The 19068-nt window shown below is 34.0% G+C and overlaps 1 protein-coding gene across 1 annotated transcript; it reads left to right on the top strand.

Moving 5' to 3' along the window:
* The first annotated feature begins 2798 nt into the window (after positions 1–2798).
* On the top strand, positions 2799–16342 carry LOC124358139. The gene is made up of 5 exons (XM_046810433.1): positions 2799–2942; positions 3034–3252; positions 3319–3395; positions 3767–3868; positions 16282–16342. The coding sequence occupies exons 1-5, from the start codon at positions 2799–2801 to the stop codon at positions 16340–16342; spliced, it is 603 nt and encodes a 200-aa protein (XP_046666389.1).
* The last annotated feature ends 2726 nt before the right edge of the window (positions 16343–19068 follow it).

Below are 19068 nucleotides of genomic sequence, written 5' to 3'. Positions count from 1 at the left end.
CAACTCCGAATGTAAGTGTATTTACTTTGCCATCTACAGTGTGTTCTCTCAACCGTAAAACTGTAAATATTGACTCAGAACTCACCTTGGTCATAAAGGAATTGACGGATAGGATTTCTCAGATCGAGACAGCACTCTCAGCTCATCATCCTGGGTCTCGCTCAGACTTACACGGCCAGGATGGTTCTAAATCATTATCTAGCTCCTCCGATATATGTTGGTATCATTTTAAATATGGTAAAAAAGCTAATAAATGTATCAAGCCCTCTAAATTTTTCTAAACAGCAGTCAATAATGGCGTCTACTGGCTGCTCAAACTGGAGGACGACGCCTTCTCATCAGTGACCGGGTTACTGGTAACTAAATTTCTCATAGACACTGGTTTCTGATCTCTGCTGCTAACCCACGTCACCTACTACAAAACAGACCACAACGCGTGGACTACGACTTGGTTGCAGCGAACTCATCACAAATTCACACCTACGGTTTTAGAAATTTTGGTCTAAATCTAGGTTTGCGACGCATCTTTGCATGGAAATTCATCATCGCTGATGTCACCATGCCCATTATTGGATCTGATTTTTCTTGCTCACTACGGACTTCTTCCTGACTGTCGCAATCAACGCTTGATTGACTCAACAACTAATTTAACAGTAATATGTCAAACTTCTGATGCCTCTATTCCTAGTGTGAAGACCCTCACCGAGTCTTCTCTATTCCACGCTGTGCTTGCTGAGTTCCCTACCCTCACTCGTCCGGCTGGAACACCTCGTGAGGTGAAGCACAATACATTACACTTCATCAAGACGACGCCTGGCCCTCCAATCTCTTGCCGACCTCGCCGTCTTGCACCTGATCGCCTTAAAATCGCCAAAGCCGAATTCGATAGTATGGTCCAAGAAGGGACTGCCCGACGCTCTGATGGACCTTGGTCGTCTCCTCTGCACTTAGTTCCTAAGAAGACTGATGGTTGGCGACCGTGCGGTGACTACCGTGCTCTAAACGCTAGAACCATTCCTGACAGCTATCCGGTACGTCACATTCATGACTTCAATCATCAAATTCGTGGGTGCACAACATTTTTCGGTCATTGATCTAGTAAAAGCTTACACCCCAAATACCAGTAAACCCTGACGACATCCCTAAGACAGCCATAACCACAACCTTTCGGTTTGTTTGAATTTCCCTTCATGGGGTTTGGGACTCAGAAATGCTGGACAGACATTTCAGAGATTTATCGATGAAGTGGTTTCAGGACTTGATTTTTGTTTCCCATACATTGATGACATACTTATTTTCTCACAAACACCCGAACAACATCAAGATCACCTCCGTATCCTTTTTCAAAGACTCACAGACTATGGAATCTAGTCAACGCTAACAAATGTGTCCTTGGAGTTCCAATAGTTTACCTTTCTAGGCTACGAAGTATCTGCCAGTGGTACTAGACCTCTTCCCGATCGTAATCACCGCTCTTCAGAACTTCGCTCGCCCGGAAACAGCCAAGGGACTACGTCGTTTTCTGGGCATGAATTAATTTTTATAGAAGATTCATTCCTTCTGCATCTCAACACCAAGCACCAACTTCACTCTGCTCTTGCAGGCCTAAAAGGAAATCAGAAGATAACCTGGACCACCGAGTTAGAACAGGCCTTCATCAATTGCAAGGAGAATCTCTCTCAAGCAACTCTGCTCAATCACCCTGACCCAAACGCTCCACTCGGACTTTTCACTGACGCCAGCACCTCATCTGTTGGGGCATGCCTTCAAACAACTCGTCAAGAATGAATGGCAAACCACTTGCTTTCTTTTCTCAAAAACTTACTGCAAGACAAATTGAGTGGCCCGCCTACTACCGTGAACTCTATGCCGTCTACTCATCAGTACATCATTTTAGACACATTTTAGAAGCTCAACGTTGTACTATATTCACTGATCATAAACCATTGACATTTGCTTTCCAACAGAGAAAAGATAAACTTCCTCCTGTTCAAGTCAATCAACTTTCATTTATTGCCCAATTCACTACTGAACATTCAGCACATATCTGATCTGCAAACATCGTTGGCCGATACTTTTCTCACGTGTCGATTGCCGTTTCAGGAATCACAACTGTCGACTACTGTACTCTTTCGCAGGCTCAACGAGAGGACACTGAACTTCAAGATCTTTTTGAACCGTGACACAGCATTGAAGGCTCAGGAGAATCACAGTCCCTGGTTCAAAACGTTGACCTCTTCTGTGACACTTCTAATCCTTCACTCCGACCATTTTGTACCTGCTCCTCTCAGACGACTGGTTTTTGACTCTCTACACAACTTAAGTCATCCCGGCATCAAAGCTTCAGCTCGCCTTCATATCTCAACGGTTTTTGTTTGGCCTAATATTCAGCGAGATTGCCGCACTTGGGCCCGAGCTTGTCAGCTCTGCCAACGTGCCAAAGTTTCACGCCACGTTCAACAGTCCACTTGGAACAAGTCAATCCACCATCTGCTTCGTTTTCGTCACATTCATGTAGACATAATTGGACCACTCCCACCAGCTGGCCCGTACCGATACTGTTTGACCGTTATTGACAGGTTTACCAGATGGCCAGAAGTTCACCCACTTCAGCAAATCACTGCTGAGGGAAGGCGCCGAAGCTTTGGTGAACTGTTGGATATCCCGTTTTGGATGCCCAGAACGTATCACAACGGATCAAGGTCGTCAATTCGAATCTGGAATTTTCAAACGTCTCACCTCTACATTTGGGATTGAACGTCTACGGACCACCAGTTATCACCACACAACCCAATGGTATGGTCGAAACGTTTTCACCGTCATCTAAAAAGCGGCCATCATCTGTCACCCGGAATCAAAGCTGGCTCCAAGCCCTCCCTCTAGTCCTGCTTGGTATCCGAAACGTATACAGAGAAGATTTAACAACGTCCTCTGCTGAACTAGTATACGGAGAACCCTTACGTCTACCTGGATCACTCCTTGCCAGCCCTCCGGTTTGGGACGCAGTGAAGACATCTCTGACCTTGTTGTCAGGCTGCAACTCGTCAAACATCTCGCCTTCAACCTGTCTCTGGCTCAGCTCACAGCAAACCTCAGACATTTGTCTTCCAGGAATTATCAACATGCACTCATGTTTTCTTACGTGACGATTCTGTGCGTCGAGCCCTGCAACCTCCCTACAGCGGACCTCACAAAGTGCTCAGCCGTGACGACAAAACTATGACCATCCAGATCGCAGATAGAAGCTCTAAAGTAAGCATTGACAGAGTGAAGCCTGCTTACAAGGATGTAAGGATGTAACCTGACCCTTCCCCACAGCCTCAACCAAGAAGCGCCCACACACCGGTACCCAGCATCGGTACACCTGCTGCAGACCCGGACAACGCAACACCAGAGTACGCTTACCAGATTTGGTCGCAATGTGCGTTTACGGCTTGATCCCTGACTTCCAGTCTCCCTAGGGGGCTCATGTAGTGTCAGCTGGTCAGCTGATTTAAAAATATAATTTATTTTTAATATTGTAAAAGATATAGACCATCTGTTTTGTCTTGGTCATTATTAAAAGAGTTATCATCCTCTCTCTGTAAATACAATACTATTATTTTGACTAATTATATATCTTTAATTTCTTAATTAGGGAATTATTTAATAATATATCATTCCCTATATACGTAATAGGTTTAGTGGAAGTTTGATTACATTTCTATTGAGTAGCGCAGTTTAATTTAAAAGAAGTGCAGAATTGTTGAATGAGCAAATATTGCAGTTTACTGGACAACCACAGACCCATTATCGGCGCTGTCCCAGAGGATTGTCTCACCACAGCTCTCTCTGGTGGTAATGCAGAGTGGGCATCCATCTGGATGCGGTAAGTACTGAAATGGATCTCGTATATCAATTGGTGGGGACCAAGCTCAATACATTTTTAGAGTTATATTTGATAAAGTATTCCTTAAAACATGAAATTTACATACGTTTTTAAGAGTTACCTTAAAGCTCTAATGTTCTACGAAATACTATTTCTCTTTCAAATCAGAATATCTTGGGTGTATAAGAAAGCACTGAACACAATTAATTATATTAAGCTTAAAGATTGGATGGTTTATAGCACACAGATTTTAAAATTCGGTAAACAATTATAAAATTAAGTCATAAGTAAAATTTTGCTACTAAGTAATATATACAGCTTATTTACGTTATCAGAAAATTATTTACGCTTACCTCTTAGATCTGTTAACTTATGCAGAAATCCTTATACTGCTATAAATCACTGTTTGCTGGGTTCAGATATTAAATGGATCCCTTCCTCGTAAAAGCAAGGTAATCGCTTTTATTATAAATAACCAATTTACAAAACTATTTGCATGATAATTGGTTATTGAAAAGAAATATATTTTTGCGTATAATATTTCATTATAAAATATGAATTAAGAAAATATTAATTAAACGAAAAACCAACTATTTTCCCTATTTTGTGATAGCTATAATAATGCGTTTAATTATTGTACTTGGAATAAATAATGAACACCTGCATAGTTTACTATTTACCTCAACATCGTATATTAAAATTTGTGTGGAAGCTCGATGGGTTTACAGGAAAGCTAAATAATTATGACAGTTGTAGTGTACTCTCACTTTAATATATCCAGCTCGTATGCCTTTACACATAAAAGGTATTCTACAAAGTTAACATAAATATATTAAGGCAGCTTTTAAATAATAATTCTCAAAAAGAAACGGTTTTTATACAGCTCAAAGAACGGGACGAAAAGTCATAATGTTAGAGTTTCTATAAATATACATATTGTACACAAGAGCCAGTGTCAATTCTCAGAAATGTATCATTACGGCATGTCACGTAACTGCTAGGCGAATAGTTTGGATAGTAAGCTTCTATATAATCAAACAGCTTTATTTTAACGGAAAACAATGTATAAACCACTATTTTATTACTCAGAAATGTTTTGTTCACACCTAAATTTAAACTAACAAAGAAAGCTTGTGTTCATATTACAACCTAATAGTGGGGCTGACTGACGCCAGCACCATAACTCGTTATACGTCACACATAACAGCGAGCCGGGCAGTTAGCCTATTCAACTCATGAGCTCATGTATCTCTGTTTAACGTTATACATTGTGATTAAGTACCAGTATGTTACTACTTAGATGTGTCGTGTTCATACCTAAAGCTACACTAACGAAGAAAGCTTGCCTTTATATTACAATCTAATAGTGGTGCTCATTCATCACTCTTCTATAATGACGTGTACGTATCATATATACAAGGTGTCAATTAAGTCTGGAACCTCTTTTTTAATTTTTAAACCACAATATAAAAAAATACCAAAGTTCACACGTGCTTACTGGTGATAGTAACGCACATATCTACCCAATTACCGACCAGATAATCCCTTTGGGGGATGGTCCACAAGGAGTCAGACAAAATTCTTAAATAGCAGCATAGGTCAAGTTTGGTATCAAATTAAAGGTCTTACTTAGCAGAGTACAATGCCGCAAACCGGACCTAAAAAGGTGGATTCATTCAGTAGTTATAGCTATTTGATTTTTAAAACAATTGAACATTGTAAATTATTAAGTATTACAAGTAAACACCAATGTTTAAGTACCTGTGATCAAAGTAAGTGTTCAAAATGTTCCCCTACCATCGCCTGGCAATGTCCTAGGTGGTTGTAAAAGCCATCCACTGCATTTTGAAGGTAGTCACGGGGAATATCTTGAGCTTCTTGTACTATGAGATTTCTTAGGTGCGCCAAATCTCGAGGCTTAGTATGATAAACTTTATCTTTGAGGTATCCCCAAAGAAATAAATCCAGCGGAGATAAATCAGGGGAACGAGCAGGCCAATCTACTGCACCACGTCTTCCAATCCATCTGTGAAGGAATATTGTATCCAAGTATTCTCTAACAAGGAGAGCAAAGTGTGGTGGCGCGCCATCTTGTTGGAAATAAATTCTTTGAAATTGTCGACCAAGAGCAGCTTGTAGTGCAGGAATTATCTCATTTTGGAGCATTGCTAGGTACGAGTCACCGTTTAAATTACCATTGATAAATAATGGGCCCATAATTTGATTTCCTGTAATACCTGCCCAAACGTTAAGTTTCTGTGGATGCTGTGTATGACTCTATCTGCCACTTTCATATTCTAACAGTAGTTGTGTTATTGGTAATAATTATTGATTCCTGGCTTTGATTACTACATTGTCAGATGATGGGCGGGGAACATTTTGAACACTTACTTTGATCACAGGTACTTAAACATTGGTGTTTACTTGTAATACTTAATAATTTACATTGTTCAATTGTTTTAAAATTCAAGTAGCTATAACTACTGAATGAATCCACTTTTTGAAGTCCGGTTTGTGGCATTGTACTCTGCTAAGTAAGACCTTTAATTTGATACCAAACTTGACCTATGCTGCTATTTAAGAATTTTGTCTGACTCCTTGTGGACCGTCCCCCCAAGGGATTATCCGGTCAGTAATTGGGCAGATGTATGCGTTACTATCACCAGTAAGCACATGTGAACTTTGGTATTTCTTTCTATTGTGGTTCAAAAATTAAAAAAAGAGGTTCCAGACTTAATTGATACCCTGTATATCTACGAGCGAGTGAGATAAGTTCATTTTTATATCACTTTAAAACAGCACTTTTTCTTTAGGTATGGCAGAATGACTTACAATCCAATTAATTACACTTGCATATTTGATTTCTCTTCCATTTTATACCTGAGAATTACAAGTTGTTAAAGTTCCAGATAAAGATTACTCCGGTTTTCCAAGGACGTATATGAATTTACCTTTTGCATTTAACAATAAGAAAGCCCTACACTTAAAATAATTTACTTAACACTCCTTTAGTAATTGATGGTCAATGTGATACTAGCATACATTTTAAAATAATGGACTCACGTTAAAAGGACAAAGTTCTGATCAGTCGGCGAGTGAAAAAGTGTTTGTAAGTACCAATAAAATAAATTAAACATTTCTGCAAAATTCTATTACTTTTTATTAAATAAGTTCAAATAATGGTCCTCTATGAATTGTTTTTTCAAATATATCAGTTTATAGTAACCTGATAAAGTATACAGTGTTTCCTAGCTTTCCAATCTCTATTCGCTATACCATCTTATATTTTAAGTTAATTCTAGGATTCTTAAATCTTGTATACCTAAATAAGTATCGTATGTCTTTTCAACGCAAAACGTACTAACTGTCCCCTCTATGGTTCTCTGACAAAACATTGCGCTTTATATCTCATTTTTCGCTTTGTGATTCCGTTTGCAATGGTCTCAGGCCCACTGCGCTCGTTTGTTTCCTTGAATTTTAGTTACAGAGCGAATATTTTGTTCACTTTAATTAGCCTCCTACAACAGTTTTGTTTATCTCATAAGGTAAAATGAAACTAATATAAATTGAACTAAATGCTTTGAAATCATCACTGTTGCAAAATGTGGGATAACACTAATATCACAATTATTTTCAGCACCCTACAGCATATAGTATTTTGTGCAGGAAAATACATAATTCTAGAATAGGTACTTTATAATAAAAATTGTGATGAATATAAATATGTCCGATTTTTTTGTACCCAAGCATACATACAATACATTTCGTCTAAATCTGTCTTCAAGTAAATATAAAAAATGCAAAGATTCAAGCATAACTCTTTACAACCTACGATTGTTTTTGGATAAGAAGAAATGCCGATTTCTATGTATTACCCAATTTATTTGCGTTTAGTCAACTAAACTGTAAATATTTTTGAAAGCAAAGTGAAGCTAAATGTTTCATTTAAACAGACCTTTAAAACAATGAGCTATATATCATATCTTTACTTTGGTAAAATATGACCCCGAAACCTCTAGTTTTGACATATATATATAGTTACCTAAATTGGAAAAAAACGAATTAAAATAGTTTTCATGAGTTTTCTTTAGGGAGATCGTAATTTTGTAGATTTAATTATTCTCTTCCCAACCGTTTAGGACACCTTAGCTGGCTCACCCTGTATACTGATGTCAATAAACTGAGAATATCTCAAATGAGCTGATAAAGATTTGTATCAAATTTAAAGGCAGAAGTAGTGAGTTAACCGCAATATTATATTTTATTGTGTGAATCAGTTTTTCCCTTAACAGTCTACTTTGCATAAATAGTTGAAAGTGTATCATATGCCTTCCATATAAATGTCATTATTCTCCAAACACATAAGAATTCTAATATATCTATTCATGGGACACTACTTATTCCGTTTTCTCCCTACGCGTTTACACTAGAAGCAATATACTATGAACGCATAAATATCCAAAACTATTCTATATCATGATGAAACTTAAAAATAACGTAAATTGCAAAAGAAGTAACGTTTACAACGAAACACCTTCAAAACGGAAACTATGACCAATAACTTTAGAAAAAAAAACTTAAATATATTTATATAATTTTTATAAGAAAATCTGTTAACAAATTTACATTATAATAAATAATTACATTATTATACCATATGGTATTTCGTGTATTTATAATGATATATACATGCTTGTAACTTGCGTATACAATGTGATACTTTTTTTCATACTAAGGACGTTTATACAATCACTTGTAAAGTTTTAACCTTCAAAGGCGTATAGTGTCAAGGATGCTGTAACTGATAAATATTTGCTGTTTGTGCAATAAGTTTGGAAACAAGTGCATTAATGAATTAGGGCTACTAGTTAAATACATATAAATTGGCTATGAAAAAGGAATGAGACAGGAATGGCCTCTGTTGATTAACCACCACACTTTAAAATACTCGTTTATTATCACGAGCATCTAAAGTGCTAAATAGTTGTATTTGATTCGATTTGCACAAATCACTTTGAAGTATTGAAAACCCAATTTTTCTAATAAGAATATATTTATATCTGATTTTTTTGGGGGAAAGTAAAGTAAATAAGTAGACTGAAATAAGATAATTTGTGGTTCGGAGAGCTAATAATTTAAAAGTTTGTATCTGACCAGTAAACTTAATTGTGTACTCCCTTGCCACACTATGCACGTAACCATGGCACGTGGTCTCGGAACTGTGTTAAAATTTAATCAAGCATTCTTTTTCCAAACTTTTGCTTTAAAACTTATATCACTAGTTTTGCTGTTCCAAATTAGTGTTGAAGCAGGTTATTATTTTGATAAATTTCTTTTTAGTTTTCCAGAAAGTGTCAAACTTCGTTTGAGAAGAGTATCTTATTTTATATGAAACGAGTGGTATGTATGGTATGATATTTCACATTATAAAAACATCATACATTGATTTCAATAATTTGAATGAAATGAGAATTATTATAAATTAAATGTTTGACGTTATATTTGTAATTTAATAATTACTAACATTAAAAATCTGTTTAATAATTATAAATGCGAAAGTGGGTTTTATCTCCTTTTCAGGAGTAGACGAAGCTTAGCTCTAAATCAACTCGACTTGCTATATAGATTTTAACTAAAATACTCAATGTATGTGTCAACGTGTAAGTGTAACAACTAAAGCCAATTATATTAATCCAAAATATCTACCTGATTTCATTTTTCACTAATTTTTAAGTCTAGCAGAGCGTGTAAGGAAGTAAACTATTTACAGATTTTCGTTACTTGTCGTACAACTAACTAACTTACACTTTGCCTTTGCAACAACATTTAAATACAAACCGTTCTAAAAAATAGTTACACAAAGTAGTATAGTGTAGCTGATATCACTGAGAAATTTTTAGATTAAATGTGTAATTTTCTGTTGATAAGTTAACAACTTTATTACTCATTGTTTCCACCTCATCTTCCTCGTGTTTTCACCCGATATATTGTCAATGACACCTTCTGTCCAGGAAACTAGTCCATCGCAGCCGTAGGTTTAATGGCAAGTGGGGAGATAATAGTCCATTTTTCTTCCCCGCATAAACAATATACCAAAAAAAGGTCGTACACCGGACTTTTTCCTGTAACGACTTTCGATGGCACATCGGACTTGGTCGACTAACGAGGCGAGTAAATAGTTTCCATAGTTCATTAAAAATCTTATCATTAAAAATCTTAACATTGAACATTTTTAGTGATCCTTATTACACAATATACAGTTTAACTTCAACACTAAAGCCTACAAATTTTTCAAACAGAAATTTCGCAAAAATATGTGAGAAACTAATCCTTTATCAGTCAGTGTGTAGTCAATGCTTACATCCAATTAAAAATATACAGTTGAAAGCTACAATATTATGCTTGCGGTACGTAATATACAAACGGGATGAATAAAACGTATAACTCATTAAATATTGCTATGTAAATAATATTACTGGTTATAACATTTGAAACTAAAATTTGGTTATTATTATAATTATTAACTTAACGTTACCTTGTAATATGACAAAAAACAGTTTGTATTAAGACCTGCCTTCAAAAAACGTATTTAATAAAATGAAGTGTTTCCTTAGTGATTAAAAATGTGCATAGATTGTAACAACTGCCTCTATAATACTGATTATTGAGGGACGTGTAACTTACATATCAACATTGCAGTTTAGCAGCTAGACTAGATGGCTGAACACTTTAGTAAACAAATCAACAAGAGCTCTAAGAAACCACTTCAGTTGATTTGTCCTTAACTAAATCTCCAGGAGAACACTTTCATTAAGAGTAGAGGTGATTCATCAGGATGATGTATCCAATGTGGATTGTTGTCACAGAATGTTACTTTTTGTTGGTTTATGTAATATGTAGCATATCTTCAGAGTAGCAGATGTAAATGTTAGAAACATAGCACACTGCGTTTTATAAGAACTAACTATAGCATCTATCCAAAATCCAGTTATCCTTTCAAATCAACCATTAATAACTAATTAAGTATATATCAATAACTTAAAGGACGTCAAAATTTGTAGCAATGTAATATTGCGCTGTCTATAATATTTATTTTTTTGTTTTTTTATTATGTTGATGGGTAAGGTTAGGGGTAGAGGCCACCTAATGTCGAGATCCATGAGGAACATTTTATAGCATTAGTCTCATTCATATTTCCTTAGAAAAAGGAAAGCCAGCTTCAGAGCTGGCTTTCCTTTTTGATTGGAAAGCTGGCTTTCCCTTGATTGGTGACACTGGTTCAGACCAGTGTCACCAATCAAAGCAGACAGGTGGTGGCACGCCTTTATGCCTAGTTACTAAGAACCTTTGACTCTTATTGAACCACACCTAATCAAATGGCCAATTTAGTAGACTAGACTTATCGAAATACCCTTTTCCTTGTACCTAAAAATCTGAATTTTTTTTGTTTTGTGGTTTGCCGCTCCACATTATAAGGTTGCGCGTATTAAATTTACACATTAATAGTGAGATAAACTGGAAGGTACAGGCCTGAAGTGATCCTCCTGGGTCTATATTACATATTATGATAGGTATATTTTTATATTAGCAAATCCGTAGCCGTTTTTAAACTCTCTTGGATAATATAAAATTTTATATGTTTAGTGTCATATTTAATAGCACATGCTAAATGATTTGGTTAAATCTTACGTATACAAAACTACCTATTTTTGGGCGTTATACTTCTTGGCAATAAGACACTCAACACCATAGTCCTGGTGTTTCATTAAAATACTATTACTTCTAGACTATTCATATATTGAAACATAATTAATTATTGAATATGGGAGAAGTTTGCATTCTTCAAAATAATTAAAAACACAAATTAATTATAAAGTATTTAAAACAAATCTGTTGTAAATCAATTGCCATTCCATTGGTCCGATGGTCTGTCCCTCTATTAAATTTGTACGCTGATCAATTCCACAATCTTATATATGAATAGTCGCTGAGGTCATGCCCACAGAAATAAATTTCTAAAACAAAAAAAATATTTTAATTTTAATCACAAACAATATTCCATACCAAAAATAGGTCAGCAATGAACTCTAACCGCTATATTATCATATCACAGATGTTAGAGTTAAGCTGTTATTAAAAGATATGTGCACATCACACCTCGTTTAGTGTAACAGACTTTTCTGTGGTTGAACTCTAAATTACCAGTTTATAGTTACATGTGTTGCTATGAAACAAGTAAAAATGTCACAAGATCCTACTCAATTTGCTTTTGCTTACAAATAAATTTATCTTGAAATTTTCTCGTTGCCATTATGGTTACCCATTGTTCCAGTGTAAAAATTCCCATGAAAAATATACCTTACGAATTCTATAGGATACTGTGGTGATTGTTTTATAGAGTGAAAAACACCATCATCAAGATCGAAATTGATCATTTGAAAACTTAGTTTCATTGCAGAATTTAGTCTGTAGGTAATTTCATCCTCAAAATATCATGCTGACAGACAGATAGAAAGACAGAAATAAACAATTTTTACTCTCCGTAACGCTTAGCCAATAACACCGAAAATATTGTTCAGGTCTATCAAATATCATAAAAATATCATATTTTCCCTATCAGTAACGTTTGGGTATGCGTTGGTTTCCAGTTTACTTGGCCAAGCTTGCTTCCAATGTGAATGATACCTAAGTTTTGATCTTTCAGTCCCTTGATCAGGTCTTCACCTTCTTGCAATTTAAATTGTTATATTATTAAAAACTTAACAGATACTGGAACTAATACTACTTAATATGTAACATTCGTATATTCATGTTCCCTTAAGGGAACCTCACTGGGGCTAGGGTCTTGAAACTCAGAGATCAGTCCACTGCCATTCGGTTTCAATGACAGTTTTTAATTAATCATTGTAAATACTGGATATACTTTCGTTAAAATGTCGGAAATTATAGATCCATACCATGATATTTTTCATGTTGCCTAAAAACTGGTAGGCAGACAAACGTTGCTCACAACTTCGTGTCGATGACGTTTAACTTGAAATAATTATTTATGCGGGAGAGGTTCCTGTCAAGTACATGTCATATTACGTATTACAAGAATGTTTGGAAACTATTAGAAGATAGGCTGCCCTAAATCTCTCGTTATAAATAACAGAAATGTGTGCAGAGCCTCTGGTAACAATTATTGGGACATATCTTTGCTTAATGAGATACTTTAGGCGTATATATAACTACTAAGTTAATAGAGATCTTATGAATGTTTAAAGATTTTTAAATTCTGAATGGGTTGTATGAATTTTAAGGAATTTACAAATAATAAAAGTTAAGACAGACAAATTCAATATAAAAATAAAAGGTTATTGCGTCTTCAGGACAGCAATATATAAATGTTGCATTCAATCTCTTTACATTATAGATAATAATGATCTGAAATAATACAACTTCTTTATCCATGAGATTCGAATGAGCGTCAGTGAAACCTATTGGTCCGAAGCTGACAAAATCTCTCTTTTATCTTTCTGGGTGTTTGTAAACATATTTTTTTCTGTCTGATTTTATTTATGCTAACATCACGATAGTAAAAACTATTGACATTTAAGTTTTTAATGATATTCCGGTGACGCCTTTTACGTAACATGTTGTCTGTATTAGTTACACAATAAATACGAGTAACGTATCTGTTATGATACTTAGTTAGTGAGTCTGTACGTATTACCTGTTAGTGAGAGTGTCAGGTATTAAATATTTGAACGGTAAAAATTTTACCTAGAACAGCCATTGTGATAAATGATCTATCTCCTGTATAAAATATATAGATCAAATATTGTAACTGTACTAAAAACATTAGATACCGGCATTAATTTACATACTCTTTGAACTGTGATTTAATTTTGAAAACTATGTTGGAAATTAGTACTTATACGACCATTATATAAGTATAAAGTATTGTCGGTTTTATTGGACAATGTTGAAAATAATACTATTTTCTTATTTTATTTACATTCTGATACCAATACCTAAGTAGTGTTTACATATCTATATACTGTATGGAATTTTGCGCTAAAAAAATCATATTTTATAACATTTTTTGTAGGATACTCTGTATAAAAGTATAGGATTTAGTACATTCATTTTTATTTCAAGCATGTAAGAACAATTCATCGTTAAATAAGAATAAGAACATCATTCTTTTTGAAAGAAGAGAGAAATGAGGAGAGCTTTTATATTGGTTCATTGTTATGCAAGTCGCAACATGTTTTCCGATGAAACTCTTACGGTCAACGATTGATTGCCTTGGGTCTTTTCCGATAAGTTACTTTTAGAGAGAAAATGGAGGTACGTATTCTGACCTCTTACTGAAAGAAAATTAGTGTGTGATGTATGAAATATTTTCTTCTGTACATTAAATGAAAAAAATATATAATTATATTCCACCATACATAATATAACTATGGTATCAACCTATTTATGGTTCCTTTATAGAAAAGAGTGCTCTTTTTCCAGTCATGTGATTTAGCATAATTATAGATCATACCACAAGTTGAGTGTAGACGGCAGTTTGCTCATATAAGCGGAGGATGGCGGAGTCAATGTTTTGATTAGGAACTGGGGCTGTGTAGGAACTGATTCCCAGTACTGACCGATCCTATTTAGCTCGAAGTGCGGCCAGGTCAGGCCATTCATATGATCCGAACTCTCCTTTAGAGTTCACACGAAAGAGTCATGATTGATCATGCAAAAGCAAGTGTTACCATGGGAGCAGGTGAACTTGTTTTGTCAGTAGCGCTTGGATTTTATCCAGTGTTAAAGTCAAGAACTATTGTGCAGTTGAGCTATGATAGGCTACTTTGTGTTTGATAGGAGACTGTCATCCCTCCTCGCTACCCTCCCTGTTAATTATTCGGTCTGTTTTAGTTACGATTAAAACTTCTCAATCCATTTTAAGATGCAAATTTTATCCAGTTCATTGTCAGATATTACAGCATTCCAAAATCTTCATCCTGGAACACATGCATTACATCCTAAAAGTCTTTAAAAATAAATTTGTCTCTAAACACAATGTTCAAGCTATAAACGAACTCTAAATGGTAGCATCTAAATTTTAACGCAATTTATATGTTCTTTATTGTATAAATTCACATAGTAACATAAAGCTCATTTATACTTGACATACATTTCTTCTATATTATTTACTGTTTCAACTTTTAAAATTAAAAAACCCTATTAAAAAAGTAAGAAAAAGGCTTACACATTATGATGTGCAAACAATAAAAACTTTTCTAATACTCATCTCGCCAGTATTTGCTCTGCAGAGAGTCATACTTGTTGTAAAACGATTGCAAATTTATTAACTGAGTCTAATTAGAAAAATAAATAGGAATTCATACGGAATGGGTTGATTGAATTTGTCAGTGGTAAATAAATCTAAGCTATAATAAAATAAAATAAAAAACAAACATAAAGCCGTCTATTACTCTGACTGGTGATTGCTTCTTCTAAGCCTAATAACTTTTGTTAAAAATAACTATTCTTAATTGATAACTCTTTTAGTAATCTACTGTAATAACTGTCTCTGGAAAAATTGTCAGTCTTTTTTCAAATCTTATCCATCAACATAAGCATAATAAATAGGAAAATTCTTTCAAATAGTTATCGGGTTTTTTCGTCCTATTTACAAAATTGATACTATTCATTAATTTTTTATTTATGTCACCTAATTTCATTGTTTTAAGCCAACATTATTGTTTCAAAATAAATATCTTAAACTTGTACCTTTGGAAGTTTTGCAATGGCCTGCGTAATTTACGATATGTAAATGAGTTATTTATAACGCTAAAATCACAAATTACATAATAACGATCTACGATATTATGATTTGTTGCTTTGTGTAGTGCAACTAGTAAAGACTAATAGTTAATTTGCAGCTGAAGTCATAATTCATTATTCAAGCCTCTGTCATTTGTGACAGAAAACTCATTTAACTTCAACAGATCCGAAAGTTAATAGTCCGGGCCGCGTGGGGAAAGCTGTTTGTTTAGGTTTGAAGGATCACCAGTTTAATAATGAAGCTCATATATTTTAACTTCAGGCAGGTAAAGTAAACATATTTTATACTAGCGTAAAAAAAAATCTTTCCTCAAAGATTTATGGTTACAGGATAAGGTTTGTTAATGAGGTAAACTGTTTCTGTTTAGTGACACAATGTTACAGATTACCTTTCGTTATTATGGCTAGTTTAAAGTTAAGTCGTTAGAAATCAACTTTAGCATATTACTTATATTCACTCAATTCGCTCAGTAAAAATATATTTTATTATTTTAAAATTTTTATAAAAAAGTTAATTTTTATTATATTTCGTCTAGTATTATCGTAATTTTATGAGACACAATTATGATATACGGTTATTGTTACAGGATAAGTCCTCGGGGTACAGCTACAGAGATAACTTCTCCGTCACTGATAGTAGCGCTCTAAGCCATTGTGTAACCGCGGTACATGAGCTGTGACACTGAATTAGAGACCTGCATCGAAATTGAAACTTAAGTTCCTCTCAAGTCAACTTGGATAGTTAGAGCGTTGAACAACTATATCGACTTCTGACAGGGATTGCTTTGCTTCCAAGCTCTCACTAGTGGAAAAGGTAGTTGCACTTAATTTGGTAGGTAGCTTAAGTTAACTTAAAGGAACAATACTCTTCAAATCTCAGTGTGATTTATAAAACAATACTATAATCCGGTGACTAAAGTTTTTGTTTTATAAAATCACATGTAATTCTTCGTAATAGTGAAACTTTCTTGAATTATACTATTAATATTAATGCTAAACCAGTGTGTATTGATCTGTGAAATATCTAACAAACGAAAATATAAAAGAGGTTTGTATCTTATTTTGTTTTAAAATATCAGATACAACACAGCCGTTCATAAATATGAAAACGTTTATTATAAATCTTAGTATTATCGTACAAGTACGTCAAGTTACATACATGTCAGATGTTTACTATTATTTGAGATACACCAATACCATATAGGTACGACAACTTGTTTTAAGAAAAAAGGAATATAGTAAATAGTAAATAAAATAAAATAAATAATACATCTGTCACTATATGTTCTCTGACATAAATTGTACACGATGTTATACTACTTATTTATTTGATTTATTATTAAATAATAAATAATTAAAGGGTCTGTGGTGTAATGGTAGCACATATACCCAGTAAGTGAGAGATCCGGGTTCGATTCCCGGCGAAGCAAGTACTTTTGTGATGCAATGTTTATTGAAATTTTTATATATATATAAATTATAATAATGAATATTAAATATACATTAAATAAATGTATTATTACTATTTAATTAAACGTATATGTGGCAGATACTGCCAAATACAAAATAATTTAATCGTAAAAATTAGGGCTCTGTGGTGTAATGGCAGCACATGTACCAGTAAGTGAGTGCACCATCTTAATGTGGTACCTACTCTATTCCCGGCGAAGCACGTACTTTTTTGATGCAAGATACATCCTTCATTCCTGTTCTCACAAAATGTATTTCATTTATGCGTCTCACAGGGTGGTATCGGCAATTATTGGTATTAGAGGTTAATATACCACGCATGTAAAATATTTAATCCTAATCGAATCGTAACTTGACTTTATTATCCAACTCTGGAAGTGTTACGGCGTGAATGCTCGATAGAGTTCACCGCTAATGGAGAGTACGGTTCGTTACATCCCCTCATTACAACGCTGATGATCACATCTGCAATTCAGCCCCACCGCTTGTGCAACATGTTATACGCTTTAAAGACATGTGGTGCTTTAAATTTATATGTTCCATAGTTAGTTTTTGTTAACTGCTTAGGAATAGCGTAAATTCGATTATCTACGCTTGAAAAATCAAAAACCTTCAAAAGATTTTAAGATCTATAAGCGTTCTTTTAACATAGTTTGAAAATAGAAATCATGTCCAAACTTTGTATAGAATTTATTAGAACAAAGACTATCAATATCATTTGAAATTTATTTATATCAATTAATTAGAATTTTTCACGTTTATTTCATTAAACTTAGCAACCTCATTGGGGAAGGATAGTAAAATTACCACACACAACATGTGGCCCTTTATGGATACAATCGGCGTATAACTAATATAAGGTACTTTTTTATAATATTAGTGCTTTGTACCATAAGATCCTAATTTGTTTACAAACTCTTAAATTCTCAGCTTGTTCATTAAATTCAAGTGGAGTGAGTCACATAGTAAAATGTTTATCAAAATATATCCTTGAAACTGAAAATATTTTATTTTTGATATTGTATAAACTTAAACAATAATAAAATATGTACGCAATGTTTATTGTATTTAGATGATGAATACAAGTTTTTTAAATGTAAATATTAAATGAAAAAGCGATAAATTTATAACCATTAGGCACCAATATACCAATTTTAGGGATTACAAGTTTGTATGCCGTGAAATATTATCTTATTTCTATAGTTTCCAAAATGTTATGTATTATTACGATTGGTGTTTGTCCCAGTTATTTATTGTTTTGAATAATCTGACCTAAATGCTACCACACAATTTTTAATCCAAGAGGCATAACTTTCATCCAAAACTACAATTTGTTATTATCACACCAGATCGCTTGTATCTATGTTTGGCATGCGGCGCCTGTAATTAGTATGCGGTACACCACAAAGGGCAGAGCAATGAAGACCAATTAGTTTGGTCAGTTCTTTGAGTACAGATATATTCGTTGACATAACTACATTTAAAAAAACAATAGGAAGCATTCAATTTGAATTAAAAATCATAATTATATTTCAAAGTTATGGTAAGACGTTAACGAAATTTATCCCGGAATCCGAATTCTAAATGTGGGAACGCCATTATTTTAGTAGTAAAATAGTTTGCCACATCAAAGACTCAGTGAAAATTTTAAGATGAATCCATGGAAAACGTATAATAGATGTAAGGTGAACGTAAAAGATATGGTATGAGGATATAGCACGAGAAAATAAAATCTCGAATGTATTAGCTTAGAAAGATTAATCATTCCTTAGGATTATGTTTATATCTATGGTGCTAGCAAAATTGTTGAGTATTTAAGATTATATTTAAAAAAATTAATTTTGAGATTAATTCATAAATCATACTCATCGTTCGTAATTAAATATCCTATTTAATTCAAAATT

This window comes from Homalodisca vitripennis, chromosome 3 (assembly GCF_021130785.1).
Source record: "Homalodisca vitripennis isolate AUS2020 chromosome 3, UT_GWSS_2.1, whole genome shotgun sequence".
NCBI lineage: Eukaryota > Metazoa > Arthropoda > Insecta > Hemiptera > Cicadellidae > Homalodisca > Homalodisca vitripennis.
Note: the sequence above shows the minus strand (reverse complement) of the source record. Positions and strands in the feature narration are given on the sequence as shown.